This window comes from Myotis daubentonii, chromosome 9, assembly GCF_963259705.1.
Source record: "Myotis daubentonii chromosome 9, mMyoDau2.1, whole genome shotgun sequence".
NCBI classification, from domain to species: domain Eukaryota; kingdom Metazoa; phylum Chordata; class Mammalia; order Chiroptera; family Vespertilionidae; genus Myotis; species Myotis daubentonii.
Window position 1 is genome coordinate 83,615,379 of NC_081848.1, and position 16,773 is coordinate 83,632,151.

The following is a 16,773-nucleotide window of genomic DNA, read 5'->3' on the forward strand; positions in this document are numbered from 1 at the left end:
GACGGAGCCCCGGACAGGCGCGCCGTGGTGGCCGCGGGCCGGGGGGCGGGGCGGGCCGCCGGGACTCGGCCTCCGGTCGGAGCGCCCGCAGCCAATGGGGCCCGTGGGGGCCGGGCCGCGGCGCCGCGATTGGCGCGCGGGGCGGGCGCGGCTCCGGGGGGCGGGCGGGCGGCCGGCGCGGGCGGCGCGGTTATAAGGGAGGAAAGTTCCGCTCGGAGGGCAGAGCCGGGCGCGCGCTCCTCCGGTGGTGGCAACGCCGGGCGCGGCCGCGGGGGGACCGGTGGCGACGGCGGGAGCCCGGGAAAGGCCCCCTCGCTCGCCTGGGTGTCTCGGGAGGACCCCCGTGTCCCAGGACCTTTGCGCGCAGCCATGGGCAGCGTCGGGGAGCCTGGCGCGGGGCCGGGGGCGCGCGACGGGCCCGCGCAGCGTGGGGCGCCGCTGCGCACTTTTCGCTGGGAACAGATCCGCCCGCACAACCTGCCGGGCGACAAGTGGCTGGTCATCGAGCGCCGCGTCTACGACATCAGCCGCTGGGCGCAGCGGCACCCGGGGGGCAGCCGCCTCATCGGCCACCACGGCGCGGAGGACGCCACGGTAAGGGAGCCGCCGGCGCGGGGTGGAGCCCGGCGCGCTCGGGCGGATCCTGGGCACGGTGCCCCGCTTCGCCTGCGGGGGTCTTAGCGCCCTTCCCTAGCTGACCCATGACCTCCTGGCCAGGGACCCTGACTTGGGATGGGCTGGCGAGGGAAGGGGGCCGCGTCCCCGCTTGGGGCACCGCACCTCGGGCCATGGGCCGGGGCTGGGCTGGAGTGGGGGCTCTCAGAGGTGGGTGTGTCATCACCGAAAGAGCCCCATAGAAGAGCCCTCCCCCCCTCCCCCCTGCTACTCTGAGGTTCCTCCTCTCGGTTCTGGGTCCTCCCCGCCCCCCCACAACCAGGTCCCTCATGCTGGGTGCCAAGGGTAGGGCCAAGACCCTAGGGGCTGGGCGAGGATGTACCATCAGAGGCTGGGGGCTGGGCAGCAAAGGCCGGGCTGGGCCCAAAGGTATGTGCTTGCCCAAGAGCTGTGGTGAATGTCAGAGGGTCAGTGACTCACCTCTCCGCGGCTGGCAGCTGCCGTGGGAGAACCATGCCAGCCAGGCTGGGTGGGCCTCCTTGGGAAGCACAGTCACCCCGGGAACAGGCTGGCTCCCGGGGACCCCGGCTTCCCCTTCCCAGCCCGTGTCTGGACTTGCCTGGGCCGTGGAGGGGTGTGGCCTGGTCCAGGGGGACCATCTGGCTGGAGCCCAGTGGCAGAGCAGCCAACTAGGGCTCCTCACGCCTGTTCCCGAAGTCCCCCTTAGGGGCATCAGAGCCGGGCCATGCTGTTCTGTCCTTGGCCTTCTGAGGCCCTAGATTCCAGGGGCTGAACCAAGATTCCAGGGGATGAGTTCCTCACTGTCAGAACTTTAGGCAGCAAGAGAGAGCGTGTCCGGTCGCAGGAGGGCCAGGCTCCCTGTTGCCAGGCCCCTGCTCCCTGCCCACCGCCCTCCGCCACGGGGTGCCCAGTCTTTGCGGGACTCCAGAGCAGCGATTTGCAGCCTTTCTCGTTGCACAGCACACGAGCTAACACCGTTCTGCGACACACCAAAGATCATAGTGTTTCCCCTCTGACCAAAAACACACACACACACACACACACACACAAACATATAGCTATTGTCATTTTTTAAAATTTTGACAATCGAAGGCAAAGAGGTCAGTGCCCCTGACCAAATAGTCAGGAATTGCATGTTTTATTATTATTATTATTATTATTATTATTATTATTATTATTTAATCCTCACCCGAGGATATTTTTCCATTGATTTTTAGAGGGAGTGGAAAAGAGAGGGAAAGACAGAGAGAAACATGGATGTGAGAGAAACACATCAATTGGTTGCCTCCTGCACGCGCCCCAACCAGGGCCCAAGCCGGGGAGGAGCCTGCAACCGTGACCGGAATCGAACCCGGAACCTTCGGTCTGCAGGCCGACGCTCTATCCACTGAGCCGAACCGGCCAGGGCAGGTATTGCATGTTTTAAACTTTCTTCAGCACACGGCGCACCCACCGCAGCACACCAATGGGAAAAGGCTGTTTTTGAGGAAAGAGGTCCTCGTTCCCCGCTTCCACCCCGGAGGCTGAGGGGTGCGGGCCAGCAGCCTCCTAAACCTCCCGAAACGGGCAGAAAGCCTCGCTCGTCCTTCCGGCCGAGAGGCCGGGTGGTGGCCACGGAGGTGAAGCTGACCACGGCCAGTAAGTGTGTGGCCACGTGCAGACCTGCATGTGTGAGAACGCTGCACGTGTGTGCGTTCCTGTCGAGGTATGGGGGTACCAGGCGCCACAGCCGCCCCTCTCGGCCGGGTGGGCCCTGGCCGCCCCTCACGGACCCTGTGGATGCTTGTTCTGGCCTTTTCCAACCTCGGATCCGAAGGGCAGGATGGGAGCAGGTGCGAATTCGACGGAGAGCTTTCAGTAACTGCATTTTCCTCCTTGCCGCCCAGACCTGTGCGGGGGACCCTCCCATGTGGTGTGGGGACCCCAGCATACAGTTAGCCCTTGACCCTGAGACCTCCATCTGATGGTTTTCTTATTGATTCATCACCAATGAAGTCAGTTTCTTGTTTAAAAAAAAAAAAAAAATCTGTTCCCTGAGGCTGGGTCATGGCTCAGCCATTGGAGGCCCTGAGTGACCTTGAACCAGGCATGTCATTCCTCTGAGCCTCAGTTTCCTTATCTGTACAATGGGGAGAGTGGGGCCAGACAGCAAGCGGCCGAGGGCAGGACTGGGCCTTCGCAACTCCGTGGCCACAGGGCCGCCACGTCATTGCTCCTGGTCAGTATATGTTTCTGTCTGACGAGTGTGGGTGGGCCCCGCAGACTGCATAGTGTGTGGGGACAGCCATGGCATAATCACCCCTTGCTGGGTGACCGTGTCTGGTTCCGCCACGTCTGTCACAGGAAAGAGTTGCATTAGGCCACCTCTTAGCTTCCTCAAGGCCCCGAACACTGGGTGGGAGTTGCCAGGAACACCTGGTCTGTTTAGGCCAAAAGGGTTATGAGGTGGCTGAGGTTGGGGGACCCCGTCTTTGTCCATATGGGCCCACCAGACAGACCAGGGATTGGACCAGCCCAGTGCCCGCCCTGCGTGGTCAAGCCCAGACCCCAGGCTTCCAATCCCAGGTCCTGGAGACCAGGTGGGGGTGGGGCAGCTGTCTTGCCAGGGCCGTCCATCAGCTGTTCTCATGTCCAGGCAGCAGGAGCCTCCCTGCCAGGAAATTCCCAGAGTTCCTGGGCCATTAAGTCAGCCTGTGGCCATCCTGGGATACAGAGCGGTACCCCGGGGAGAGCGCTCCGGGCCCTGCGCCAGGTTTGTCTAAGAGTCAGAGGCAGCCTGCAGGGAGCAGAGCCCGCCGGGAGAGGCAAGGCCTGGCTGTTGCACAAGAGACTGCGTCCTATCCCAGGAGCTCCCGGGACCCTATGGCCAGGGGTACGCCTGGGCCGGGCGCCGAGCTCCCACCGTGGCTCTGAAGTCAGATTTACAGATACTCTGTCTTCGCCCTCAGGCCCCATTGTGATTATTCCCGCTTTACGACGAGGAAACGGGGGCTCGGACAGGCAAAGTGGCTTGAAATTAAAGGTTAGATCTGCGGCGTGGCTCGGTGGCTAAGCGTCGACCTATGAACCAGGAAGTCATGGTTTGATTCCCAGTCAGGAAACGTGTTCGGGTTGTGGGCTCGGTCCCCAGTGTGGGGCGTGCAGGAGGCAGCCGATCAATGATTCTCTCTTACCATTGATGTTTCTATCTCTCTCTCCCTCTCCCTTCCTCTCTGAAATAATATATGTGTGTGTGTGTGTGTGTGTATGTATATATATATATATATTTAAATTTGATTTAAATAAAGTTAGGTCTGGGTTTTGAACCCACAGCCCGTGCTCTTTGCCACATGCTACACTGGGACTTAGCTGTTTATTCCATTCATTCATTCGCTGGTTTTCAGTTATTGAATCACTGTGCCCGTCAGTCGATGGCCGGTGAGCATACCCTGAGTGTCAGTCCTCACCTGAGGAGCGGGCTGTGGGAACCCCTGGGGAGGGAGCCCCCTGGCAGCGGACCGGCTGGAGCAGAGGCTCCGAGGGGGGACCTACTCTGCATTCAGGGGCCAGCAAGGCAGGCTGCAGGGCTGGCGCCGAGCAGTGGGGAGCGGGGCAGGTGGGTGGGTCCAAGGGTAGCAGGCGCCGCTCCTGCTGGCTTCTGTGTCCTGGGAAGCAGGACTTTGGTTTTATCCTAAGGGGCCTTGCAGGGCACAGCAGGGAAGCCAGGGGAATCTGATGCAGATTTAAAATGACCCCTAATGGGGAGGGGGAAGGCAGGGCCTCCCAAGAAAAGGGCAGGGGGGCTAAGGGACGAGATGACGGGTCCCAAAGGGCAGTGTGGCCAGGGCAGGAGCTGCTGTGGTGCAGGCGCACCAGGGGAGCCGTCGGGAAATAGCTCAGTGCCTCTCTGAGCTGAGGCAGGCACTAGTGTCGGCCCATTTTGCAGATGGGGAGACTGAGGCTGAATATGGGTGATGGAAAAGGACCTTCTTGGGGCCCTTGAACAGCAGGGCCTTCCTCCCGGGGCTTGGAGGGTGGGGTTGTGTCTGGTGGGAGTTGGGGAGAGGCAGGGCCCATCCTGAGCCTTGAGTGAGGGTGGGTGCAGGGAGGACGGGTCATGAACTCGGAGGACCTGGCTCGGGAGCTCACACTCTGCTTCCACCCACCACACTGGCTGCCGTGAACGCCCTGCTGCCTAATGACATGTGACCTCTCGGGCTCCGTGGGCATTTTCTGCAGTCCCTGCCCCCCCAGCCCCTTCCCAGGAACGCAGTGGGCAGAGTGGGTGCTGGTGGCCCTCCTCGTGTCTTCCAAGGGTCCCACGCTGCCATGGGCTTCTCATGGAACAGCCGAGGAGGGCCAGAGCCAAGCGGCGGACAGAGGCCCAACAGCCAGCGTGCCTGGCCGCTGGGGGTCACCGCTGGGCCAGGGACACTGGCGAGGCCCAGGGTGCTGGGTGGCCGAGTCCCTGAAAGGTGGGCCAGCCTGTCACAGGGCCACCAGCCGAGCTGGGAGACAGGGCGGCCTCGGGGGGCTCTGTCCTTGAGCTGGGCTCTGCCGTATGGGCGGGAGTCGGATGTGCCATGTTCAGAGCTGTGTGCCCTTCGGCCTCTAGTGCCTCGGTTTTCACATCTGCAAACGGGATACCGATTGCGCTTGCCTGTTGGCCGTCTGTGGGGAGGGCCAGGGAGCGGCCCGGAGGAGCGTCTGAGCGCGGGGCACGCGTTCCTGTGCTGTCTTCGCCGGGAGAGGGAGGGAGGGCGGGCACCCCATCTCCACAGCCACTGCCTCCTTCAGGCGCAGGCCCAGGTCACCCCACCTGCCCTGCGCCACCCCCTTTCTTTCTTTTTTTTTATTTGTTGTCACTCCTCACCTGAGGATATGTTTCCATTGATCTTTAGAGAGAGTGGAAGGGAGGGGGAGAGACGGAGAGACACATGGATGTGAGAGAGACACGTTGATTGGTTGCCCCCCGCACGTGCCCCACCGGGGCTGGGGATCGAGCCTGTAACTGAGGTTTGTGCCCTTGACCGGAATGGAACCCGGGACCCTTTAGTTCATGGGCCTGTGCTCTACCCACTGAGCCAAACCGGCCAGGGCTCCACCCTCTGTCTGATCTGGAATATTCCAGAATCTTTGGAGAGTGGCCAGAAATGCTCCCTTGCCCGCACTGTGTCTCTGGGGTGGAGGGATGCCCCCCTCAAGTTGGCTGGGACTTGACCGTGCCGGACACACAGCCTGTCCTGGCGTGTCACCCCTGCGACCCAGCCTCCGAGGGCTCCAAATCGGAGTGGACTCAGGTCAGAGCGCGGCTGGGAGCGCCTGCCGGGCGCCAGGCCCCTTCTGAGTGCTCCACCTGCGCTGGCTGAGTCCTCCCCGGGGCCCACGGGCGGGGCATTTGTGGTTCCCGATGAGGAAACAGAGTGGAGGGGGTGATGTTGGTCACTCCATGCCCAGCTCAGAAACGGCAGCTCACGTTCCACGCCCGGCAGGCCGGCTCCAGCGCCCTCCCACTCCTGCCCCTTAGCCAGCCGCTCAGGGAGCTCGGGGCTGGGCAGGGCTGGAGCCACTCCCAGGCCCCGGGGCCGAGGCGGGGCTGGGTGGGAGCTGTGCCGGGAGGGGGGACAGCACAGGATGGACCCGGGTTTCGTCCCGCTGCCCTCGGCGCCTCCGTTCCCTCACCTGCCTCCAGTGCATGTGCCTCCGGGCGGTGCAGGGCCGGCTCTCGTCCACTTCTCACCCCTCCTCCCAGCCCTGCCCCGGGCAGCGCTGTGGGCAGGGCCTGTCCTGCACCAGCAGCGTGTGTTGAGGGGTGCAGTGTCACCCCAGTTTTGTCCCAAGACCCGGTGAGAGACCTGGAGTGCCACCTTCGACTTGTCAGGTGGGAGGGGCCTGGGCTTTGCACCCGCGTCCCTGGAAGGACACTTCTGAGTGCCCCAGGGTGGACGGCGGGGGTGCCCCCTGCTGTTTCCTCAAACTCGGTCAGAGTGGCCGGGAAATGCCAGGACACCCTCCTGTCCCCACCACCCAGGCCCAGGGCAGCAGGCCCTTGGCTGCTTGGGATGGTGGCCAGCCTCATGGTGAGGACCCCACACACACCTATAGGGCTGCTGCCGAGTGGCCCGAGCACAGCTGTCCAGTGGGACCGGGTTCTGAGCCGGCCTCCATCAGAGGGAGCTGGACAGCGCTTAGCCTTGCTGAGCCTTCGGCAGCGGCCCCGGAGGACGGGCTCACAGGCCCCGGCAGCCAGGCGCCAGGAAAGCTGTTCGCGGGCGCATCAGGGTGTGCTCGGCGGCCAGGGACCACCATGCGGGAAGGCCAGGGCAAGGGCCGCCCCGCCCAGCCGCCCTGCTCTCCAAGGACCTGCTGTGCCTCTGTGCGTGTGCCCCTGTGCGTGTGCCCCTGTGCGTGTGCCTCTGTGCGTGTGCCCCTGTGCGTGTGCCCCTGTGTGTGTGCCTCTGTGTGTGTGCCCCTGTGCATGTGCCCCTGTGCGTGTGCCCCTGTGCGTGTGCCTCTGCGCGTGTGCCCCTGTGCGTGTGCCCCTGTGCGTGTGCCCCTGTGTGTGTGCCTCTGTGCGTGTGCCCCTGTGCGTGTGCCCCTGTGCGTGTGCCTCTGTGTTTGTGCCTCTGTGCGTGTGCCTCTGTGTGTGCGCCCCTGTGCGTGTGCCTCTGTGCGTGTGCCCCTGTGCGTGTGCCCCTGTGTGTGTGCCTCTGTGCGTGTGCCCCTGTGCGTGTGCCCCTGTGCGTGTGCCTCTGTGTTTGTGCCTCTGTGCGTGTGCCTCTGTGTGTATGCCCCTGTGCATGTGCCCCTGTGCGTGTGCCCCTGTGCGTGTGCCTCTGTGCGTGTGCCCCTGTGCGTGTGCCCCTGTGCGTGTGCCCCTGTGTGTGTGCCCCTGTGCGTGTGCCTCTGTGCGTGTGCCCCGGTGCGTGTGCCCCTGTGCCTGTGCCTCTGTGTGTGTGCCTCTGTGTTTGTGCCTCTGTGCGTGTGCCCCTGTGTGTGTGCCCCTGTGCGTGTGCCATGTGTTTGTGCCCCTGTGCGTGTGCCTCTGTGTTTGTGCCTCTGTGCGTGTGCCCCTGTGCGTGTGCCCCTGTGTGTGTGCCTCTGTGCGTGTGCCCCTGTGCGTGTGCCTCTGTGTGTATGCCCCTGTGCGTGTGCCCCTGTGCGTGTGCCCCTGTGCGTGTGCCCCTGTGTGTGTGCCTCTGTGCGTGTGCCCCTGTGCGTGTGCCTCTGTGCGTGTGCCCCTGTGCGTGTGCCCCTGTGCGTGTGCCTCTGTGTGTATGCCCCTGTGCGTGTGCCCCTGTGCGTGTGCCCCTGTGCGTGTGCCCCTGTGTGTGTGCCTCTGTGCGTGTGCCCCTGTGCGTGTGCCTCTGTGTGTATGCCCCTGTGCGTGTGCCCCTGTGCGTGTGCCTCTGTGCGTGTGCCCCTGTGCGTGTGCCTCTGTGTGTATGCCTCTGTGCGTGTGCCTCTGTGCGTGTGCCCCTGTGCGTGTGCCCCTGTGCGTGTGCCTCTGTGTGTATGCCCCTGTGCGTGTGCCCCTGTGTGTGTGCCCCGGTGCGTGTGCCCCTGTGCCTGTGCCTCTGTGTGTGTGCCTCTGTGCGTGTGCCCCTGTGCGTGTGCCCCTGTGTGTGTGCCCCTGTGCGTGTGCCTCTGTGCGTGTGCCTCTGTGCGTGTGCCCCTGTGCGTGTGCCCCTGTGTGTGTGCCTCTGTGTTTGTGCCTCTGTGCGTGTGCCCCTGTGTGTGTGCCCCTGTGCGTGTGCCTCTGTGTTTGTGCCCCTGTGCGTGTGCCCCTGTGCGTGTGCCTCTGTGTTTGTGCCTCTGTGCGTGTGCCTCTGTGTGTGCGCCCCTGTGCGTGTGCCTCTGTGCGTGTGCCCCTGTGCGTGTGCCCCTGTGTGTGTGCCTCTGTGCGTGTGCCTCTGTGCGTGTGCCCCTGTGCGTGTGCCCCTGTGCGTGTGCCCCTGTGCGTGTGCCCCTGTGCGTGTGCCTCTGTGTTTGTGCCTCTGTGCGTGTGCCTCTGTGTGTGCGCCCCTGTGCGTGTGCCTCTGTGCGTGTGCCCCTGTGCGTGTGCCCCTGTGTGTGTGCCTCTGTGCGTGTGCCCCTGTGCGTGTGCCCCTGTGCCTGTGCCCCTGTGCGTGTGCCCCTGTGCGTGTGCCCCTGTGCCTGTGCCCCTGTGCGTGTGCCCCTGTGCGTGTGCCCCTGTGCGTGTGCCCCTGTGTGCTGCCAGGGGAGGTTCAGAGGGAATCAGAGTCTTGGCCTTAGAAAGGAAGGAAGCTCTGACACAGGTTACAACAGAGACGCGCCTTGCAGACAGGATGCTAAGTGGCAAGTCAGCCACAAAGGGACAAATGTTGTGTCATCTCTCTTCTGTGAGGTCCCTAGGCTGTCACATGCATGTGGAGGGAGGGACAGCAGAACTGTGGGTGCCGCGGGCTGGGGGGGGGGGCGGGGTGTCGCCTTTCATGGGCAGCGTTGAGTTTGGGAGGATGGAAAAGTCCTGAAGGTGATGGTGGTGGTGGTTGCCCAGCAAAGTGAATATACTTCGTGCCTGAGCTGTGTCTTCGAAACGGTTAACAGGCGCGTGTCATGCCGCTCGGCTGCGGGTACGGAGCCCCGGCCCCCGCTCAGGCGGTTGAGCGCCGTCCCGTGCCCCGGAGGGTGCGGGCTCGATCCTCAGGCAGCTGGTCAATGTGTCTCTCTCTCTCCCTCTCCCCTCCTCTCTCTAAAATCAATAAGAACATACATAGTTTTGTAATTAAGGGAAAAAACCTTAGCAGTCCCGAGTCAGGATGGCCCTGGAGTCTTGCCCCTGGATTTGCTGAGTTCCAGGCAGAACGGACTCGCTCGAGGCCACAGTGAGGGTCCGCTGAGCCCCTCCCCGCCCCCTCCATCGCTGGGCAGGGTCCTGGGGGCCAGCCTCCCTCCCGGCCGTGTGCCCTCCCTCAAGCTTCTTCCAGGGGAGGGTCTGCGCGCCACAGTTCACACAGCCCCTCTTCCCTTCCCGCCGGCCTAGGTTATTCCAGAAGCTTCACCTTCCCAGCTCCCCCACCCCACCACCACCCCGCAGGCCTCCTGCAGGTGTGGCCCCTGAGGAGCTGGGGAGGGGGGTGGTAGTGGGGGGGGGGTTCCCAAGCTGCTCCCCGCCCGCCCCCCCGGGACTGCGGGACGCCTGGCGGTAAAGACAGGCCCGGCTGCCACTTCTGTTCCACACTCACCAGAAGCCGGTAGGCTCACTAGTGGGCGGACAGGTGGCCGCCCCGTCCAGTCCCCTGCTTCAGAGGCACCTCCTCCGCAGCCCGGTCACCTCCCCCAGGCCCGTGGGACAGCACCGTGGGTCCCTGCCTCCTCAGCTCGGTGGCCGTGTGGCTGTGGCCGGCCCCTCCCCCGAGAGCCTCTGAGAGCCGCGGGGACAGGCAGCTGAAGAGCTGTGAGCAGCCGTGAGCCCCTCACACCACGACTGGATCGGGGAGGCTGAGTGCCCGGGGTGACGGCCAAGGTCACCGCACTCAGCAGTGCCCAGGCCCCTCCCTGGCCAGTGCCTTGGCCTTTATCTGCCTCCTCGTCTCTCCTCTGACCCCCGCGCCTGCACTGCTCCCAGCCGCCCTGCTCATTTACAGAGAAGGTCAGACCTATTTCATTTACTCTTTGAAAGACATATCTTTTGCGCCTGCTTTTAAAATCAAACGGGTTTCACTGTTGAGTGTCTTCCCTGCAAACCCTCAAGAACTCGGCCCGCATGGCCCTCCAGGGAGCACCCCCCCGCTCCCCCCTCCCCGCCCCCCCTGTGGCCGAAGGCGACGCCTGTGACCCAGGCCTTATTTTCGATGCCGCAGAAAAGCATGTGATTTCCAGAAAGCTTTCCGGAGATTTTTTTTTTTTTAAGTTGAAAACTATCATAAAAGGAATCATGAGTCTTTCAAGGAGACCTCCTAGCTGCTAGCAGATCCAGAGTTTTATGCACCCAGTAGGTTTGGAGAGAGCCCGCGTGCGGTCGGAGCAGCTGGGCCCGGCTGGCAGGGCCCCAGGGCCGGGGAGGACCAGGGCGGGTCCTGGGCAAGGCTGACCCCTGGGCTAGTCCTGTGGCCACTGAGCAGCCTGCTGATTCTCGCCCAACTGTCTCGTCTGCCCTGCCCTCCCCTCAGCCGTCCTCGGCTCGCCTTCGGCCTCAGGTGCTGCTCCGCGGTCTGTCTGTCTGTCTGACCCCTGACTGTCTGCTCTCCCTCAGGACGCCTTCCATGCCTTCCACCAGGACCTCAGCTTCGTGCGCAAGTTCCTGCAGCCCCTGCTGATCGGGGAGCTGGCCCCTGAGGAGCCTGGCCAGGACGGAGCCCAGAACGTGAGCAGGGCCTGGTGGAGGCCGAGCCATCCGGGGGGCACGGGGGGGGGGGGCACGGCCATAGCAGCTCCAGCGGCAGCACCCCCAGGGGGCACGGGGCCACGGCTGTCTGCCAGCCCCTCCGCGGCAGGTGGTTGGGGATGAGCTGAGGGACGCCTGCTGTGGGCCCGCATCCCCGGCGACAACGAGCTTTCTGACGAGCTGAGCTGGAAGGGCTCAGCCCACGCTGGCTGTTTCTGCTTCTCGCAGACCCCACTTTTTTCAGGGGAGCCTCTGCCTCCAGGCAGCAATCCAGGTCACACCCCACGCCTGGCGCGCTTGTCCCTCGGACCCCTTTGGCCACACCCCTTGGGCCTGGCCTGGGAGGACTGGCTGTGGGCGTTTCTGGGGACACCTGGGACTTGGCTTCCTCCCCTGATGGGCCACTCGCCGCGGCAGGTCCAGCTGGTCGAGGACTTCCGCGCCCTGCGCCAGGCGGCCGAGGACATGAAGCTGTTTGAGGCCCAGCCGGCTTTCTTCACGCTCCTGCTGGGCCACATCCTCGCCATGGAGCTGCTCGCCTGGCTCATCGTCTACCTCCTGGGCCCCGGCTGGCTGCCCAGCACCCTCACCGCCCTCATCCTGACCGTCTCCCAGGTGACCCCGCTGTCTCGCAGCCCCTCACCTGTCCAACAGACACACGTGGACATTCTAGACTCATGTGCTGAGTGAGTGAATGAATGAATGAATGAATGAATGAACAGACGAGTGAATGAGTGAACGACCAACTAGAGACCCCATAAGGTGTGTATCTGAGGGCCAAGCTGCGTTTTATTTAATTAACTAATTAATTATTTTAAGCCTCAGCTGAGGAGCTTTTCCCCTGGATTTCTAGAGAGAGTGGAAGGGAGGGAGGGAAGGGGGGAAGAGGGAGGAGAGAGAGGAGTATCTACCTGAGAGGGATACATCGATTGGTTGCCTCCCGCACGCTTCCCACTGGGGCTGGGGAACCTGCAACCGAGGTCCGAGATCCGTGACCTTGACCGGGGAATCAAATCGGCGACCTTGGGCCGGCACTCTAACCACGGAGCCACCGGCCAGGCCTCAAGCTGCATTTGAAATGAGCTGAGGAAGCTCCTTCCTTAGCCCTGAGTGTGCACAGGGCAGGGAGCCAGAGGGCTCTACCCCAGCCCCGTGACGTGCAGGCCCCGAGACCGCCCGGAACTCAGTGTTCTGTAAAAAGAGGAAGCTGGTAGACCGGGTCCTGAAAGGACTGTTAGCTGTGGGTGAGCCCCCTGAGCTGGGGGGGCGCTCACTGGGGCTCCAGGGCTGGGCCCCCAGGCAGCCAGCACCCTCCCCCAGGGCCGGAGTCAGGGGCCGGGTCCCCTGAGCCTGCCTCTCTCCCCAGGCCCAGAGCTGGTATTTGCAGCACGACCTGGGCCACACGTCCGTTTTCCGGAAACCCCGGTGGAACCACGTGGCCCAGCAGTTTGTGATGGGACAGCTGAAGGTGAGGGTGGGGCATGTGCTGGGCAAGCAGGGGCTGAGCTGGGGCGCCAAGCGTGCGGGCACGTGTGGTGGGCGTGGCCTGGCCCCCCCTGAGCCCCCTCTCCCCTGCAGGGCTTCTCCGCCCATTGGTGGAACTTCCGCCACTTCCAGCACCACGCCAAGCCCAACGTCTCCCACAAAGACCCGGATGTGACCTTGGCGCCCATCTTCCTCTTGGGGGAGTCGTCTGTTGAGGTTCGTGGGGAGGACGTGGACACACACTGGCTGGGCCTGCTGCTGAGGGGGACTGGCCCCTGACCAAGCCCCCCACTCTAGTTCCAGGCTAGCCCCTACCCCAGAGACCCCCTCCCCACCGCCCAGCCTGCTGCGACGATGGGCGCAGTTGCTAGAATCTAGAGTTGTCGTTGCCCGGTGGCCCCCGCCAGCCCCCGGCCCCCGCCCGGGAGGAGGGGGCCCCGGAGAGCTGCCCCCCCAGCCGCCGCCTGTCTCCACAGTACGGCAGGAAGAAGCGCAGATACCTGCCCTACAACCACCAGCACCTGTACTTCTTCCTCAGTGAGTCCCTGTGTGCCCCCGAGGGCGGGGCACGGCCGGGGCACCACGCCTGAGCCTGCGCTGTCCGCTTCTGCCTGCTGGGCAGCTGCCAGCCGCCCCTCGGGGAAGGGGCACTTGTGAGCCATCCGCATCACGGCGCCTCCCAGCCTCTCCCAGCCCCCGCTCGGCCACCTCTGCCCGCAGCCTGTGCTGACTGCCCCACTGCCAAGCCTGCTGGGCCCCCTCCTGGGTGCCCTCTGCCAGAGGTCGTCACAGCCCTGCCCAGAGTTTTCGGAATTCCTTCCAGCCCTCACGTCAGGGCGGTCCAGAGCCCTGGAGGGTTAGAGCACTTGTTGGGGTGCACGGGATGAGGACTCAGGCTGTGGCCATGAAAGGCTGGCCCTGACCTGCAGGAGGGACAAGGAGGCGGTGAGGCAAGGGTCAGCCTGAGGAGGCTCGGCCGCGGCGGGAAGAGTGGGGACCAGGCCTTGTGGGTGATGGGGTCATCCCTGGCTGGGCCCAGCACCGCGTCCCCGGGCGTCCCGGAGTAGCCGCCCCCCTCGGCCAGCGGGCGCCGCCCTGTCCTGAGCCTCTGACTTTGCAGTCGGCCCGCCGCTGCTCACGCTGGTGAACTTCGAGGTGGAGAACCTGGCCTACATGCTGGTGTGCCTGCAGTGGCAGGTGAGTGGCGGCGGGAGGGGCCCGGGCCAGCCCCGTCCACGAATGCAAACAGGCGTGCGTGCGCATGCAGCCGTGTGGCACCTGTGCGCGGGGGCCGGCCGGTGTGCGCTGAGGGCATGGCGTGGGGCCGGTGGCGGGGTGTCCTCCCGGGGGGTGGGGACCCGCCGGGTTAACTCCACCCGCATTTGTCTCCCAGGAGGGGTTCCCCACCTCAGCCCCTCCATGGCACCCTCACTCCCATGCTCAGTGGGCAGGGCAGGGACCCCTCCCTCCACCTGGCTGAGAGGGGCGTGACCCGTCCAGGACTCCGAGGCACACCTAGCGGGAAGGGTGGGTGACGTCGGCCCCTGCGGCTGCTTCTCGACCTCTGTCCTCCGCCCTCTGCAGGACCTGCTCTGGGCCGCCAGCTTCTACTGCCGCTTCTTCTGGTCCTACATCCCCTTCTACAGCGTCTCCGGGGCCCTGCTCCTCTTCGTGGCTGTCAGGTACGGCGCTTCACACACCGGCAGCAGGCGACCCTGACCACGGCCCCCCGCCCTCAGCGCCTCCACTTCCCCATCTGCGGGACGGGACAGCAAGGCTGCCTCCCCGGGTGTGGAAGAATCGCGTGACACGAGAGTGGTGGGCTCCCCGGGACAGTGGGTCTAGGCCCGTGGTCGGCAAACCGCGGCTCGCGAGCCACATGCGGCACTTTGGCCCCTTGAGTGTGGCTCTTCCACAGAATACCGACTTCTGCGCATGGGCCACGGAGTTTCCATCGCACTATACGTGCGCACCCGCACGTGGTATTTTGTGGAAGAGCCACACTCAAGGGGCCAAAGAGCCGCATGTGGCTCGCGAGCCGCGGTTTGCCGAGCCGCAGTTTGCCGACCGCTGGTCGAGGGGAAGCGGCCCCGTGGATGTTCACCTCTCGGGCAGGGCTGCTCTGGGCTCAGCCGGCACGGAGCCTGCTCCTCGCAGCCGCGCCACACACCACGGGGGCGGGTCACGCAGCCCCACTGTACAGAGGAGGAAGCTGAGGCCGGGTCTGCGTGCGTGTGAGCTGGACAGGGGCGGTGCTGAGCCTTCCCCGCGCGCAGGGTCCTGGAGAGCCACTGGTTCGTGTGGATCACGCAGATGAACCACATCCCCAAGGAGATTGGCCACGAGAAGCACCGCGACTGGGCCAGCTCGCAGGTGGGCAGCGGTGGGCCGGGAGGGGGCCCTGAGGGGGCTGCCCGGTCCAGGGCACGCCGTGGGCTCAGGGCTTCGTGCCAGCCTCCCTCACCTGAGCCCCCACCCGCCCCGGCAGCTGGCAGCCACCTGCAACGTGGAGTCGTCACCCTTCATCGACTGGTTCAGCGGGCACCTCAACTTCCAGATCGAGCACCAGTGAGCGCGGCCCAGGGCCCCGCGGGGTGGGCGTGAGTCTTCCCACGGGCGGGCCGGGCTCCCTGGGGCCTGGGAGGGTGGTGAGCAGGGCCTGGGGTGGGGGGGGCGGTCCCTCTGGCACCCCCCACCTCAGGTGCCAGCACATGCCCTCCCCCGCCCCCCCCAGCCTCTTCCCCACGATGCCCAGGCACAACTACCACAGGATCGCGCCGCTGGTCAAGGCGCTGTGTGCCAAGCACGGCCTCACGTACGAGGTGAAGCCATTCCTCACCGCCCTCGTGGACATCGTCAGGTAGGGGCTCCTGGTGGCTCCCCGGGGCCTGTCCGCCTGGTCCCCCACAGCCCCTCTCAGCGCCCCAGGCCCTCTGGGAGCTGACCTGTGAGGCCTGTCCGTCCTCAGCCTGCAGCCTCCCTGCCCAGCCTTCACTCGCGGGCCCCCTGCCCTGGGCCCAGGCCCCGTCCGAGGCTCCAGATCCCTGGCTTCTAGGCCTGACATCCCAGCAGGGGACCCAGAAAGCAAGCGCCTAAAATAAGTAAATTACAGAAAACGTGAGGAAGGGAGTGGTGCTTTGGCAACTAAAACGAGACTACGAAACCCATGGGTGGAGGCAGGAGAGGGGCGGGAGCGCCAGGCAGGGGCGACAGGTGGCTGGCATTGAGGCAACAAGTGAGCAGACAGGCAGGAGGGGAGAGGGCGGGCCATGGAGACGTCTGGGGAGGAACATTCTGGACAAGGAACAGCAGTGCAAAAGCCTGAGGCAGGAGCTGGTGTGTGGGAGCCGCTGAGCGGGGCCCGGGGGAGGGACACGCAGGAAGTGGATTCTGGGAAGATGCTCTGGCTGCGAGAATGCGCGGAAGGGCGAGAGGGGAAGCAGACAGGCGGGTGGGCTGGGCGGCGGGAGCCTGGGCGGTGGGGAGCGGGGGCCGGACCCCCCAGCCAGGGCCCTCCCACCTGTGCCTGGATGCCCTTCCTTCAGCCGGTGTTTGAACCCCTGCTCCTCCTTCATGGCCCTTCCCAGCCTCCTCCTCGGGCCCCGGCCTCGCCGCCTGGCCCCGTTAGGACACCTGGCACGGCCTTTCCCGCGAGTCATTGATATCTCGGGCTCCTCTAGTGATGGACAGGGGCTGGGCCGCACCAATCCCTGGGCTGCAGGGCCCAGCCGGAAGCAACAGACAGAGCTGGGGGAGGAGGGACAGGCTCCTGCCTGGACTTGGCCTTGCTCTACCCCCCCGCTCCCCCGCTCCCACGCCAGGTCTAGATTCCACTCCAGTTCCTGAGAACTGGCCTCACTTCTCAGTCCCCCCCTGCACCGCCACCCAGCGGCCTGCCCCAGGGGGTAGGGGGGGATGGGGACACCTCTGAGCATACGCATCATCTTGGGGGGCGGGGTTGGTATCTTGCAGTTGAGTCCCCAACACCCACCCCACCCCTGCCTCCCAGGTCCCTGAAGAAGTCTGGCAACATCTGGCTGAAAGCTTACCTCCAGCAGTGAAGGTGGCACCCAGGGCCCCACCACAGCCAGCTCAGGCAGGCTCCACCCGCCTCCTCCCGGTCCTGCCACCTTCCCCTCCGCCCTCTTGCCACCCTAAGGCCACAGCTCTGGGCCCAACAGGACAGGGGCGAGGGGGATGGGACATGAAGCCACAAGGTGAGCGTGACACGTTTTCCTGGAGCAAAAATTTAGGCAGACTGTTATTTTTATATAAAGACAAACCCAGATCTATGATGGAATAAAGTATTGAACTTGCATGAA

At 64.7% G+C, this 16,773-nt stretch overlaps 1 protein-coding gene across 2 annotated transcripts; it reads left to right on the forward strand.

The window, feature by feature from the left end:
- The first annotated feature begins 210 nt into the window (after window positions 1-210).
- FADS3 (fatty acid desaturase 3) lies at window positions 211-16,773 on the forward strand. Of its 2 annotated transcripts, XM_059710476.1 has the most exons (13): window positions 211-594; window positions 10,835-10,945; window positions 11,384-11,581; window positions 12,333-12,434; window positions 12,545-12,667; window positions 12,928-12,988; window positions 13,572-13,648; window positions 14,036-14,133; window positions 14,728-14,824; window positions 14,940-15,019; window positions 15,186-15,311; window positions 15,420-15,552; window positions 16,461-16,773. In XM_059710476.1, exons 1-12 carry the CDS (start codon window positions 370-372, stop codon window positions 15,550-15,552), a joined length of 1,431 nt encoding a protein of 476 aa, XP_059566459.1. In that variant the 5' UTR covers window positions 211-369; the 3' UTR covers window positions 16,461-16,773. The 2 variants fall into 2 exon arrangements, with proteins under 2 accessions (XP_059566459.1, XP_059566460.1); XM_059710477.1 differs by lacking the exon at window positions 15,420-15,552 and having other exon boundaries at window positions 212-594.

What these genes read in the sequence shown, in the direction of transcription:
- FADS3 (XM_059710476.1), top strand. Translation starts at nt 370, where the DNA reads ATGGGCAGCGTCGGGGAGCCTGGCGCGGGGCCGGGGGCGCGCGACGGG. An exon ending in TTGTGATGGGACAGCTGAAG is followed by an intron (nt 12,435 to 12,544) that starts GTGAGGGTGGGG and finishes TCTCCCCTGCAG; the next exon opens with GGCTTCTCCGCCCATTGGTG. An exon ending in TGGGGGAGTCGTCTGTTGAG is followed by an intron (nt 12,668 to 12,927) that starts GTTCGTGGGGAG and finishes CTGTCTCCACAG; the next exon opens with TACGGCAGGAAGAAGCGCAG.